The sequence below is a fragment of the Thalassophryne amazonica genome, chromosome 9, assembly GCF_902500255.1.
Source record: "Thalassophryne amazonica chromosome 9, fThaAma1.1, whole genome shotgun sequence".
In the NCBI taxonomy this organism is placed as follows: domain Eukaryota; kingdom Metazoa; phylum Chordata; class Actinopteri; order Batrachoidiformes; family Batrachoididae; genus Thalassophryne; species Thalassophryne amazonica.
The window spans coordinates 29,054,534-29,067,648 of NC_047111.1; the positions used below are offsets into that span (position 1 = coordinate 29,054,534).

At 39.4% G+C, this 13,115-nt stretch overlaps 1 protein-coding gene across 1 annotated transcript in view; it reads right to left on the reverse strand.

Moving 5' to 3' along the window:
• LOC117516945 (probable C-mannosyltransferase DPY19L4) overlaps positions 1-13,115 on the reverse strand; it is a 41,088-nt gene that overhangs the window by 6,604 nt on the left and 21,369 nt on the right. The window contains exons 11-16 of the mRNA XM_034177834.1: positions 12,975-13,048; positions 11,370-11,528; positions 3,004-3,123; positions 2,583-2,703; positions 1,364-1,420; positions 1,021-1,103 (exon numbers count right to left, since the gene is read on the reverse strand). Coding sequence (XP_034033725.1) covers positions 1,021-1,103; positions 1,364-1,420; positions 2,583-2,703; positions 3,004-3,123; positions 11,370-11,528; positions 12,975-13,048 — 614 coding nt within the window. The remainder of the gene's footprint in view (positions 1-1,020; positions 1,104-1,363; positions 1,421-2,582; positions 2,704-3,003; positions 3,124-11,369; positions 11,529-12,974; positions 13,049-13,115) is intronic.

Consider the following 13,115-nt stretch of genomic DNA (forward strand, 5'->3'; position numbering starts at 1 on the left):
TCTCCTTCGCATAGAGTTGATCAAGTTGTCAATTGTGGCCTGTGGAATGTTGGTCCACTCCTCTTCAATGGCTGTGCGAAGTCGCTGGATATTGGCAGGAACTGGTACACGCTGTCGTATACGCCGGTCCAGAGCATCTCAAACATGCTCAATGGGTGACATGTCCGGTGAGTATGCTGGCCATGCAAGAACTGGGACATTTTCAGCTTCCAAGAATTGTGTACAGATCCTTGCAACATGGGGATGTGGAGGTCCTGGGCTGGTGTGGTTACACGTGGTCTGCGGTTATGAGGCTGGTTGGATGTACTGCCAAATTGTCTGAAACGCCTTTGGGGACGGCTTATGGTAGAGAAATGAACATTCAATACATGAGCAACAGCTCTGGTTGACATTCCTGCTGTCAGCATGCCAATTGCACGCTCCCTCAAATCTTGCGACATCTGTGGCATTGTGCTGTGTGATAAAACTGCACCTTTCAGAGTGGCCTTTTATTGTGGGCAGTCTAAGGCACACCTGTGCACTAATCATGGTGTCTAATCAGCATCATGGTATGGCACACCTACAAAATGGGAGCAAAACCAACAGTGTTGCCAGTCTGTGGCAAGAGGATGTACGTACTTTAGTTTTTGAGAATCGAAAACTAAAGCAGCACAAACGAAACTTTTTGCAGCACAAAACAGCACAAACGAAGCACAAACGATTGACATAGTTTTTGTTTCGATGTGCATTTGGTGGGGGGCCAACGTCACAGAGGTATTTAATCTAGCCATCCTTGCAAACAAATAAAGTAAATTTTAAGACTAAGAGTACAGATGAATAAACTACTCAGGACTTGCATGAGTCCTTTCACTACCATGAAAATAAAGTTAGAATACTTTGCAGTTGTTGTATATTTAGAAACAGTTATTTACAACTGAGTTAGAGATTAACATGGCTCAGGCACAGAAATAATGGGGCACAACAGCTTAACAAAATCTACAAATACACAGAAAATGATGTCTGAACCACGGGATGACTCACCGAATCCAGTTGAGCAACTGAAACGTATCTGGGTCGTACATCTCTTGGAGATCAGACAACTCTGCTAAAATATGAGGGAAGTACTGCAAGACAGAAGTGTTCCAAACGGGGATGAAAGGAGGAGATAATCAATCAATCAATCATTCAATTTTTTTTTATATAGCGCCAAATCACAACAAACAGTTGCCCCAAGGCGCTTATGTGATAGATAATGTGCTAATGATGTTAACTGATAGAAATGTGGGTAGAATTGACCCCCCCCCCCCAAAACCTTACATAAAAAATAATAATAAAAAAAATGTAAATATCATCATGTTAGATGATAAAGAGATGAAAATCTTACCTCTTGCCACAGACTACACCCAATGATGGCAGGAACCGCTGAGCTCAATATGGAGGCCTGGACAAGCAGAAACAACAGTAAGAGCACCATCAGAACCTGAAAGGTTCAGCACTCAGTGATGGACAACGACCTTTTTACTACTACTTCCTGTCATAATATATTAAAAAAAAGAAAACTCAGTTACACTTTCACAGGGGCTTCAGCATAGTGATTTGGGGGAGGTGATGGTCTAGTGGTTAAGGTGTTGGGCTTGAGACCAGAAGATCCTCGGTTCAAATCCCAGCCTGACTGGAAAATTACTAAGGGCCCTTGGCCAAGGTCCTTAATCCCCTATTGCTCCCGGTGTGTAGTGAGCACCTTGTATGGCAGCACCCCGACATCGGGGTGAATGTGAGGCATTATTGTAAAGCGCTTTGTGCGTCTGATGCAGATGGAAAAGCGCTATATAAATGCAGTCCATTTACCATTTTATGTAATTACATGTGTTCTCCACTGCAGTATTCTCCAAAACAGCAGGTGGCAGCAGAAAAGAAACATTCTGGTCTTGCAATAAAACACTGCATATCAGTGTGAAACAAAGAGCTTTCAATAGCAAACAGCACAACAAGCTGTAAACTTCAATTGCCTCACATGAAGCCCTACCAGAAGAAAAGGTTGCAGTTCCTTGACTGGCCACTTGAGGCTGAACAAAAAAGTGAGCAAGCTCCCATTCAAGTCCGTGTTAAAATGTATAACTTTAGAGCACAAATAAACATGTTGACAGCCTGCTAGAAAAAAAAATGGTTTTGGTCTCTGTTTCCTACTCCATGACAAATGTTTAGACCTGTGATGACCTCCAGTTGACATATACATTACTGGAAAGTATTTTCCAAAACATACAATGCGAATTGCAAACACTTTTCCTGGTATTCCTGAGTTCCTGTGGGTTTAATACCTTCTGGTACTCGTATAGCTCTGGGTCATATTCCATTTTGTTTGCTTTTTCCATAATCAATTAATACATGTCGAGATATAGAAAGGTTTGTGATGGGTTTGTTTTGGATCCAAACATTTGGACTCTTGACGCTCTCCAGTGCCCATGCACGCAGTGATGCAAGTGCAAGCGGCTGACAAAAAGTGCACCACTAAGGACCCACAAGCAGTTGCAGCTGTGGGATCATGTGGTCATTTATAACTAACAAAATGTGTACGCTGAAAGTTATTATGGGAGATGTCTCACCAGTACTACAGGATGGATGGACTTCAGCTTCAGCCACTTAAACACAGTCATCCAAAGCTCTGGAGAACAAACACCGTACGCTGCTAACATGCAGACGTAAGGTGTCCAAAGATACTTCATCCTGTGCAAGAGAATTATTTAACAATTTTACATTTACTACAGGCACAATGATTAAAAACAAAAAACTCAATGTCCATATTGCATATATGACTTCTGCCAAACTCCTGTTTATCGCTACACCAAGACAAAGTGTGAGGTCAACAAGTCATTCTCAGTGAATGACAGAGCACGATGAGTAAAGGTCCACAAACAGTGCAGTAGACATCGGTTTAAACAGACACACGAGGTTTCATCAAAACTCAATCAGCAGCGTGGAAGATATTCAGTTGTGTACATTATGTCTTTATGGTGATTAACATACCCATCAAAAAACATAGCCAATCCTCCAAAGAGTAATGTGTGACACACATGATAAATGACCTCAGGCCTCTCTCCTGATCGCCCATCTTCAAGAGTCTGGTTGGTTTTCAATGGCTGACCACTGCGAAGACACAAAAAAGGATCATTATGATCGAGCCTACAGTACAAAGGCACAACATCTTCAACAAGAGCAGAAAATTCCCTTTGGACAAACTACAGTGGCACAAACAACCTCTTATTATACATAAAAGTGCAATCATTTAAAATACTGTACGTACATCCTCTTGCCACAGACTGGCAATGTAGCATTGTGAGTCAGTACAAGTTAAAACATGCGGAGCAGGTGACCTCCAAGAGCAAGGTTGCTGAACCCCGATTTAGAGTACAAGCATACTATCTTGACTGTTTAATTTTCACTCCATTGTGGTGGTGTACAGAGACAAAATTACAAAAAATTATGTCACTGTCCAACTACTTCAAATTCAAGCCTGGAAGCATATGCTGGTGTTTTGCACTGCCAAATCCACAACACCATGGAACCACACTGGGTCCTGGATGGCAACCACTCAGGCAGACAACTGGCCCATCCCCACCTCTTGAGCGTAACCATTTATCTGCTGCAGCCAGGTGAGGTGTGTCCTTGAAGATTCACTCAGGCACCTGCACACTGGATCATGCACAGAGAAAAGAAGACGCTCCTTCATAATGCAAGTGATGCTACTCTTTGTCTCCCTAAGTAACCGCTCATTTGATACAAAATTACTTCAGCAGTACCCAAAGGTCCTCCGAAGAGATCTGGTTCTGAAGACATCCAGTCATTACCTTAGGTCACTGGTTAGCATTCAAGACTCACAACTAGGGATGGGTACTGATAAGATTTTATCGATGTCAATGCCATTATCGATTCTGCTTATCGATTCAATACCTTATCGATTCCCTTATCGATACCTCGTGAATTTTGTACTAAAAGTAGGCTTTACAGGTTTTCTGTGTATTTCATTGAGTCTTAAAGTAAATATAGATGAAATTGGTCACTGTACCCTTGATCTCTGGACATAAATAAAATAAACAAAACGGTGTGTTCACTTTGAAGTTATTAATTCTGACTGGATTCTATCGTTCTAACTTGACTTGTCAGAGAGCTGCGCAACGTTTGGAGCTGTGTGAACAGAACGGAGGACGATTCTTGTTTCTTTCTCGCAACAAGACAGGAGTCCCAGTTAGTAACTTTAATCCGCACAAACGTGACTCACGATTGACATATTCAGGGATGAAAGTGTGAAAACAAAAAAAGCTGAAACCCAAAATTACACCACCCGCACGAAAATGTTTCAATTCTAGAAACTCTGAAATGCAAATCGGAGGCTATTCCAGATGATAAACTGGAGTGAGAGCAGCATCCATTAGGTGAGGAAAAAAAAAAAAAAAAACTTATTCAATTCATTCCAGTAGTATTCTGCTCTTACTAGGATGCAGCAGTTTTCTAGTTGGCAGATAGTTCTGGAGGAAATCAGTGAAGAAATTAACACACTGAAATATGGTTTGACCGAAACAAACTCTCATTAAACCTAAATAAGACAGGGATGAAATGGAGGTGTAAGAGTCACTAGGTGTTTACAGGAAACATTTATTTCTGTATGTATTTAGTTTATTTATTATGTATGTTCATTGTTAGTTGATTTTATATTTTCTGTTGTGTTTCGATTCAGGTTCTTTTTGTCTTTCTCTAAAATTGTATATAATATCATTAGATTATTAATATATAAACAAAATAAATTTAAGAAATATTCCAATTTGAAACAAATGAACCCGAACGTGATGACGACTGCAATTGCTAAATGGTAACTTAACATTGAAAATGCCATAGACATGCTAACACGTTGCATCGCTCCCGTTTTTTAAGTTATACAATACATCTATCAACTTTTCAGAAGACCATAACAGTTCCGTTTAACACAGAAAAGGTAAATAACACAGACGTATGCTCTTTAGGGTGTTAGCGGGGGAAAATTAAGCGAAAGAAAGAAAGAATAAACGAAGCAATAGATCGAAGCATTGCTTCAATCTGCGAACCACTGCTTCGATTGGTTCAAGGTTCAAAGCAAAGCCGCGCTGCAGAAAAGTTGATTACGGACCCGCTGTAGGGTCTGTAATCAATGTAGAGAAATTATCATTTTCCTGACAAACACCCCCCCAAAACAACGGCCACTCTGAAGGACCAAAAACAGAATCGTTAAGCACAAAGCTTATTGATGTCGGTGGATCGAATCATTTCTTAACGATACCCGAAAGGAACCGGTTCTCGATACCCATCCCTACTCACAACCATCTGTTAATATAAGCAGCAGGTTGGTGGCGTTTGGTCATCATTGGCGGTGTCCCAGAGCAGCCTATATTCAATGTTCTTTAAACGGAACATTACTTCCACCTTGTGGACGCTGACAATTAACGCAGGTTCTGCCAAGAGTTCTAATACAGTAAGACAGGGAATAACCAGACCCCTGAACATTTGAACCTTCGCTCCCTTGCAAACATCAGTGTCGCCAAACACCTGTTCCCATAAACCTCATGACTCCATAAGCTCTTCCCGGGCATCTCTTGAACTCAAAGACCAAGGACACAGAGAAATGAATGTCACTGCAGAGGTAAGTGACTGTCTCCACAAGTTCAACACTCTCACCACATACAGATACAGTTTTGATAACAGAGTCTAGGAAATCATTAAAGCCTGGATCTTCATATTGATCCAGGATAGTCAGAAACCCAGACACACCAATTCCTCACTCTGCTTCTCAAGTGCTGTAATCAGGGTGTCTATTGATTCTGCAAAGATCACAGCATCATCCACAAAGTCAAGGTTAGGAAAACTTTCCTCTCCAACAAAAGAACTTAAGTCACTGAAGTCCACAAACCTACTCATCCCCCAGTACATGCAAGCACTGAACAGTGTCTGAGCCAGAACACACCCCTGAAAACTGTCAGCCAGTGATTCTTACTTCAGAAACTGTATTACGTTTTTTTTTTAATCTTTATTTTTTTCTTTGTTTCAACATTTTTGTTCCTCTCCATGTCATAAATTTCGTTACTTACTTTAATCCAGTCAGAAAGTAAAGGTGCGTCCTTACACAACCATTTTCTGGTAATAGCTTTCTTTGCTCCAACCAACAGTATTGACAGGAGATATTTTTGTGATTTTGGCACTCCACAAGAAATGTGTCCTAAATATGCTTCAGTAAACCCATATGACAGAGTTGATCCAATTATGCTTTGGATTGCTGTTATCACCGTTGACCAGTAGGGTGGGATCTTCGCACAGTCCCAAAATATATGAAAATGACCTGCGTTAATATGTCAACAATCTCTCCAACAATGAGCCTTATCAGGGTCATTGCACTTACTCTTAACATAAGGTGTAACAAAAAAAACATTACAGTCTTCCATGCAAATTCTCTCCAAAGACCAGAACTGGAAGTAATAATGACAGTTTTGCATATATATATCAAACCATTCATTCTCAGATATTGTAATATTAGCCTCTTTTTCCCATGCTTCTTTAATGTGCATGCTAGAGATATTCTTAAATACTTGTAAACATTTATACACTATTGTTATTTGTTTCTTCGGCGCATTAGAGCAAGAAAATATTTCACCAAATCCTCTTCTTCATATTTAATTTTTTTATCAAAATAATGTCTTAGTTGAAAATATCTAAAAAGGTCATGTCTGTTCAAGTTATATTTGTCTGAAAGCTTCAAAAAGCTTTTCAGTATACCTTTTGTTGATATAACCCAATAACCAGTAATACCTTTTTGAGACCACTGTTGAAATCTGTTATCAGTTTTTGCTGGTAAAAATTCAGTCGTAAATTGGCCAACATAATATTTTGGCCTTTGATTCAACATTCTTGTTTTTAAGTATTTTATTCCATACATTTATTGGTGATTTTATCCAAGAGGGCAGTAATCAAGATTCTGAATGTATTTTCAATAGTGGTTTATCACCAACCATAGATTGTAATGGTATATCAAAGTAAGACTGGTCTATCTCTTTCCATTTAGCCCCACAACTGGGGTCACACCAATTTATCAGTACTCGTAACTGAGCTGCTTTGTATCAACTTTCCAAACATGGTAGAGCTAATCCACCTTCTTCTTTCCGTAATTGTAAAGTCTGAAATCTTATTCTTGGTTTTTTGTTTCCCCATATAAAATTTGATAACATTCTATTCCACTCATTAAATTGTGTGGAGGTTATTTCAATTGACAATGCTTGAAATAGGTAAAGAAACCTTGGTAATAGGTTCATTTTAACTATTTCAATCCTATTGTACATGTTCATTGGTATTAATGCCCATCGTTGTAGATCAAATTTAATATTGGCTGTAAGTTTTCTATAATTTTCATCATAAAGTGAAGATATATCCTTTGGTATAAATATTCCAAGATATTTAATGATATTGCCTTTCCAGTTAAAATTTGTCATCTTAGAAATTTCCATGGTTGGCTGATAATTGAAAGCAATAATTTGAGTTTTCTGTAAATTTAGTTTATAGCCAGAATATGAGCCAAATTCAAGCAAAAGTGTCAGAAGATTAGGTAAACTGGCTGTTGGGTTGGATAACGTCAAAAGGACGTCATCTGCGTACAAACAGATTTTGTGTGTGGTTTCTCCTATTACAATACCTGAAATATCTTTAAGTTCTCTAATAGCCTGAGCCAAAGGTTCAATAAACAGTGCAAATAGGCTAGCGCTGAGGGGGCAGCCCTGACGACAGCCCCTTTTCAAATATACAGTGTCAGAAAGGTCCCCATTAATCTTGATTCTGGCAGAGGGTGATTCATATAATGATTTTAGACAGTTGATTATGTTTGTGTTAAAACCAAATCTGTTCAGAGTTAAAGATATTCCCAACTAACAGAATCAAATGCTTTTTCAGCATCAAGCCTAACTGCAACAGATTCTAAGTTTTTCATTTTATGAATAAGGTGAAGAGCACGTCTGATATTGTCATGAGTCTGTCTGTTGCATACAAAACCACATTGATCAGTGTCTGTCAATTCTGGAATCAAAACCTCAAGCCTCTTATCTAGTATTGTCGCAAATATGCGATAATATTTAGAACGGATATTGGACGTAAGAACCACATTGTGTTTTATCTTTACCAGGTTTATGAATCACAGATATGACTGCTCTTCTCCAAGATGGTGGTACCTGTCCACCCTTTAAAATATAATTAAAACATTTTTTAGGCAAGGGATTATTTGATGTCTGAAATGTTTGTACCATTCTGCTGGATAACCATCTTCCAAAGCCAATTTATTTCCTTTTAATTTAGAAATGGCTTTATTAATTTCTTCCTCCGTTATTTCTCTGTTTACCCTGGCATTTTGTTCAGTTCCTATTGATGGCAAATCAAGTTGGGAAAGAAAACTATAATTTGTGGACTCTGTGAGTGAGGTTGAGTATATAACTGTTTGTAATATGCAACAAAAGATTTTTGAATACTCTTCAGTTCATGACATATTTTGTTGTCGATGGGGCTCTTCACCTTATTTACAAATCTATCCGTCTGCTGCTTACGTATTCTCCATGCAAGAAGTTTCTTTGATTTGGGGCCGTTTTCATAATAATTTTGCTTCATAAATTTAGATTTCTTCTCCATTTGATCCTCATATAGTCTATTCAAACTATGTTTTGTTTCATCAATCTTTTTTAGAGTAACACTGTCTTTGTTTTTCATATGTTCAATTTCTAATACTTTTAATTTGTCAAGTATGTTTTTAATACTGCTTTCTTTTTCTTTTTTCTTTAGTGAGGACCACAATTAGTTTGCCCCTCAGCACTGCCTTTGAGGCATCCCACACGATACTAGCAGAGGTCTCCTCGTTATTGTTATGGTCCACATAATCCTTAAACTCTTTTTCCACAAAGTCATGAAATTTTTCATCCTTAAGAAGGCTTGTATTAAGCCTCCATAGAGTTTCCTTTTTATCTTTATCTAAATGGAGTGTCAAACAAACATCTTCGTGATCAGATACATCTCTAACCCCTATAGTACAATTTATAATTCTGTGTCTGACATTAACATAAAAAAGTAATCTAATCTTGAGTATACTTGATGGGAATGTGAATATAATGTATAACTTTTTCCAGATGGATAGAGGTTTCTCCATACATCTATTAACCCTAATTCGTTAAGCATTTTCTTGGTAAAATTTGCTTCTGATTTAGACTTTTTAATTTTACTGGAAGAATCATTATAGGGGCTGAGACAAATGTTCCAGTCACCTGCACATATAAGTACACCAGATGTTTCCATGGCAATAAGATTGAACATTTTCTTAATAATACCCTTGTCTTTACCTGGTGGTCTATACACATTTAACCATGTTATTTCTTTGTTGTCTATATGACCTTTAACGTAACGTCCATCTTTATCACTTATTTGTGATGTGCACTGAAAATGTACTCTGTTTGGTATTAGAATAGCAACTCCTCTTGAATTACCCTCGTTAATTGAGGAGTAGTACATGTTATTGAAACCCATTTTACATATCTTTTCATGCTCCGTGGCAGAGAGATGTGTCTCTTGCCAAAATATGATATCGTATTTTCCCCTTTTCATTTTTGCAATCACTTTGCTTCTTTTAATAGGATTATGTAGACCATTTACATTAAGGGTGTTGACTGTGTACTTCTGCTTATCCATCAGTGTCAAAATGTAAGCTATATCTTAATAGATGCTCTAAAAAACACAAGTAGGTCTGCAAAAAAGAACATAGAAACACATGAACATTGAACATACGTGACCTCCAAAAGTGAAGCAAAAGTCCGCCTTCAGTAATGGGAGGGAGATCCCTGCGGAAGCAGGGGGGCCCCTCTCAGTGCTGTCACTCTCCGCCGCTTGTCCATCGTGACAGCAAAAAGTGAGGAAGCGCTTTCCCCGACGGCCTGTCAGTCATTATTAGAACTCACTTTACACATCTGTTGTACTGTTCTATGTAAAGGTCGATGCATCAAACTGTGTTTCGTTTAAACACTCTCAGCCTTTCTTGGATGCTCCTCATTAGCTCTTCTTTGCTCCGCTTCTTTGTCACTCGCATGAACCCGGATCGTCTTGCTCCAATAGGTGGCGAGACTGCCTCGTCCACTGCGTCCTCCGCTCCTGTTGACAAAAGCCCTCTTCTTTCCAAGTCCTTCGAGGCATCCTCCGCACTGTTGTAGACGACACTGTCTCCGTCTCCACTAAAGAACACACGTAGTCTGGCTGGGTATAAAGTTTGAAAGCGATAGCCATTATCCTTAAGTGCCCTTCTAACATGATTGTAAGCTTTGCGTTTTAAAAGAATATCACTTGAATAATCTTGGGCAAAATAGACACGTCTTCCTTTGAATTGGATATTGCCTTTACGCCACGCGGAGCGGAGCACTAACTCTTTCGTATTATATTCAAGGAAGTGTATCACGATGGATCTGGGGTTAGCGCCGTTTGGGGATTTGGGGCCGAGTGAGCGGTGGCATCACTGTATAGCCAAGTTGACTTCAGGGAGGGCGACCTCTGATTTTATAAAAGTCTCCATAAATATTTGGATGTTTGTTCCCTCAGCCTCCTCCACAATCCCATGGACTCTGATATTATTCCTATGTGTCCGGGACTCCATGTCTGTCAGTTTTGTTTGTAGCTCTATCTGCAGTTGTAGTGTGTGCTCCAGTGCATCTTTGACATCGGCACTGAACTCTTCCATGTCAGCCACTCTCTGCTCGGCTTCCTCAACTCTCTGTGTGACGTTGTTTAAATCTGCGTTGAGCCCATCCATACGGTTTACCATTTCCTCTCTAAAGCCACTCACCTCAGTCTTAAGAGTGTCAATTTTATCATTAAACTCTCTTTTGATGTCGTCTTGGACATTTCTCAGCGCTGCCAAAATGTTAGCTTGGATAGCATCCATAGTCAGGTTTTCGGCTAATTTGTTAGCATAAGGATTAGCCTCAATGATCTCTGCGGGTGTAGAGTCTCCTTTCGCAGTTTCTTGTACATTTGTTCTAATCCTCTTCTTATTGCCCCCTGACATATTTATGATAACTTTTATCTGGACTGTAGCTTTTTATCGGGGAGACAACAGACCGTCGTGGAGCTGAAAAGTTATGCTGCTGCTCGCCTCCTCACCATCCCGGAAGTCCCCAAACTGTATTAGGTTTTAATGATACAGCTGAAACTGGAAGGAATATGTTATTCTTAATATTGTGTTCACCTTTTATGATTTCTTTAAACTTTTTTTTTGTCAAAAGAGGAGTTTGTGGGAGACTGACCCTGAAAAAGTTTTGCAACAGTGTCAAAGAAATGTTCCAAACCCCTGTGTGCCTAACCTGAGTCTTCTGTAAATGGTCTCGAATGAGGACAACAGGCAGACAGCAAGCACCAACATGTAGAAGGGCAAGACCGACGTCTGAGTCAGTCGCACGAACAACTCCTGACTCGGGGTTTGGAAACTCTCTTGGCACAGGAGGAAGTTGGTGATGAAGTCACTTAAATGGAAATAAAACACAAACGGATATTAAATACAGCTACTATGTCACATTATCCGGTTGTTAAGCTCTGACGTAACGCATCACGTGATAAATCTGTTTCCGGGTCCAAAGACCTGCAAGTTTACGTAAAGTTACATCTGTATGATCTTTTTAAGGATCTACAGTTTAAGTTTAGTTTATGTTGACAGTGTGCGCAAACCTCCATCCCTCCCTTCTCCGCCTACACCTCTGTTAACCACATTTGTCTGTTTCCAAGGTAAGAACACTTAATACAACTTTTTTCTTTTAATTTATATATTTTCTTATGCACAGGTAAAATATACATGTCTGTTTGTTAACAAAACAAATATTTATTACAATAAACAGGACGTTAAAGTGCAAACTTCACTTTTCCCCCCCAAACGACATGAACAGGAAACGATCGCAGCTCACAGCAACTCCCATTGAAAATAACGGTGAAATGACCTGAGCTTTGGCATTTATACATAAAACAAACGCAATAACAATGTCTAAAAACTCAGTTAATATATCCAGGAGAGTTTTAGGCACAATATACAAAGAGTTTTATGTTGCGATGTTAATGCTGTTGTCCGTGTGCAACGGTTTAAGTGCAGCCTTAATGGACGTAATGACTTCCTAAAGACATTCTCAAGTGCTATGAACAGTAAATCAAAAGAAATAACTCACCACTGCAAGTTGTAAAACATGACATCAACTAAGTGTGCCAAAAAATGGATACAATTATTCACAAAACTCTCATTTTTATTTCCTGGAAACTTGGCATAATTTATTACCACCCTTGAAAAATATCAGCTATAGATTTCATAGCCAATCTAGAGCCTGTGGACCTCCACGGGAAACATGCTAGTACCATATAATTTTGGACTTCACTCTCTCTCACACAGCTCAGCTGTGCAGAGAGAGCCCTGCTAGCCACGTTATCTGCTCACACCAGAAAAATACGAGGAAAGTTTGAATGGTGTTTACTGGGATGACACGAGTTGGAGTAATGAGGGTGTCAAATGCACTATGAGCCATATAGACTGCATGGAGAGCCTACAGTTTGAACACACAGGAGTTACATTAAATCTATGGGAGCGGTCAGGTCAATCCTTCAGCCTGGCTGAAATCACCCCAAAGGGGCGGACATGTCATGAAGCACAACTTCACACTGATTGGACGATGATTCAAAGGGAGAACAAAGTGTGCAGATGAGCTAAAACAATTTCAGGGAATGTGGTAGAAAAATCCACTCCTCTCTTTTCCTCTTTCCTCTCTAGTGGCGTGCTGCACGATGGGCCTGATTATCGAGCCGCCGCCCATGAGATGTTTGATTTAATTTGTCACGCTTGACACAGCATATCCTGTAATATGACTACTACGTATATGGGGATGTCAGCACTCAAACGATCTATCTTGCAGCATCAATGTGTTGTGACTCACGTTGTTGTGTTTAGCCCAAATTTTACTTCAAGGAGCTTCAGCATGAAGTCAATTTTGCTTGCAGGTATAAATTTCTGTGAAAGAGAATCAGTTATTACAGCAGACCTAAAGCTCTGGATTCCGTGAAATCGAACTGTCTAG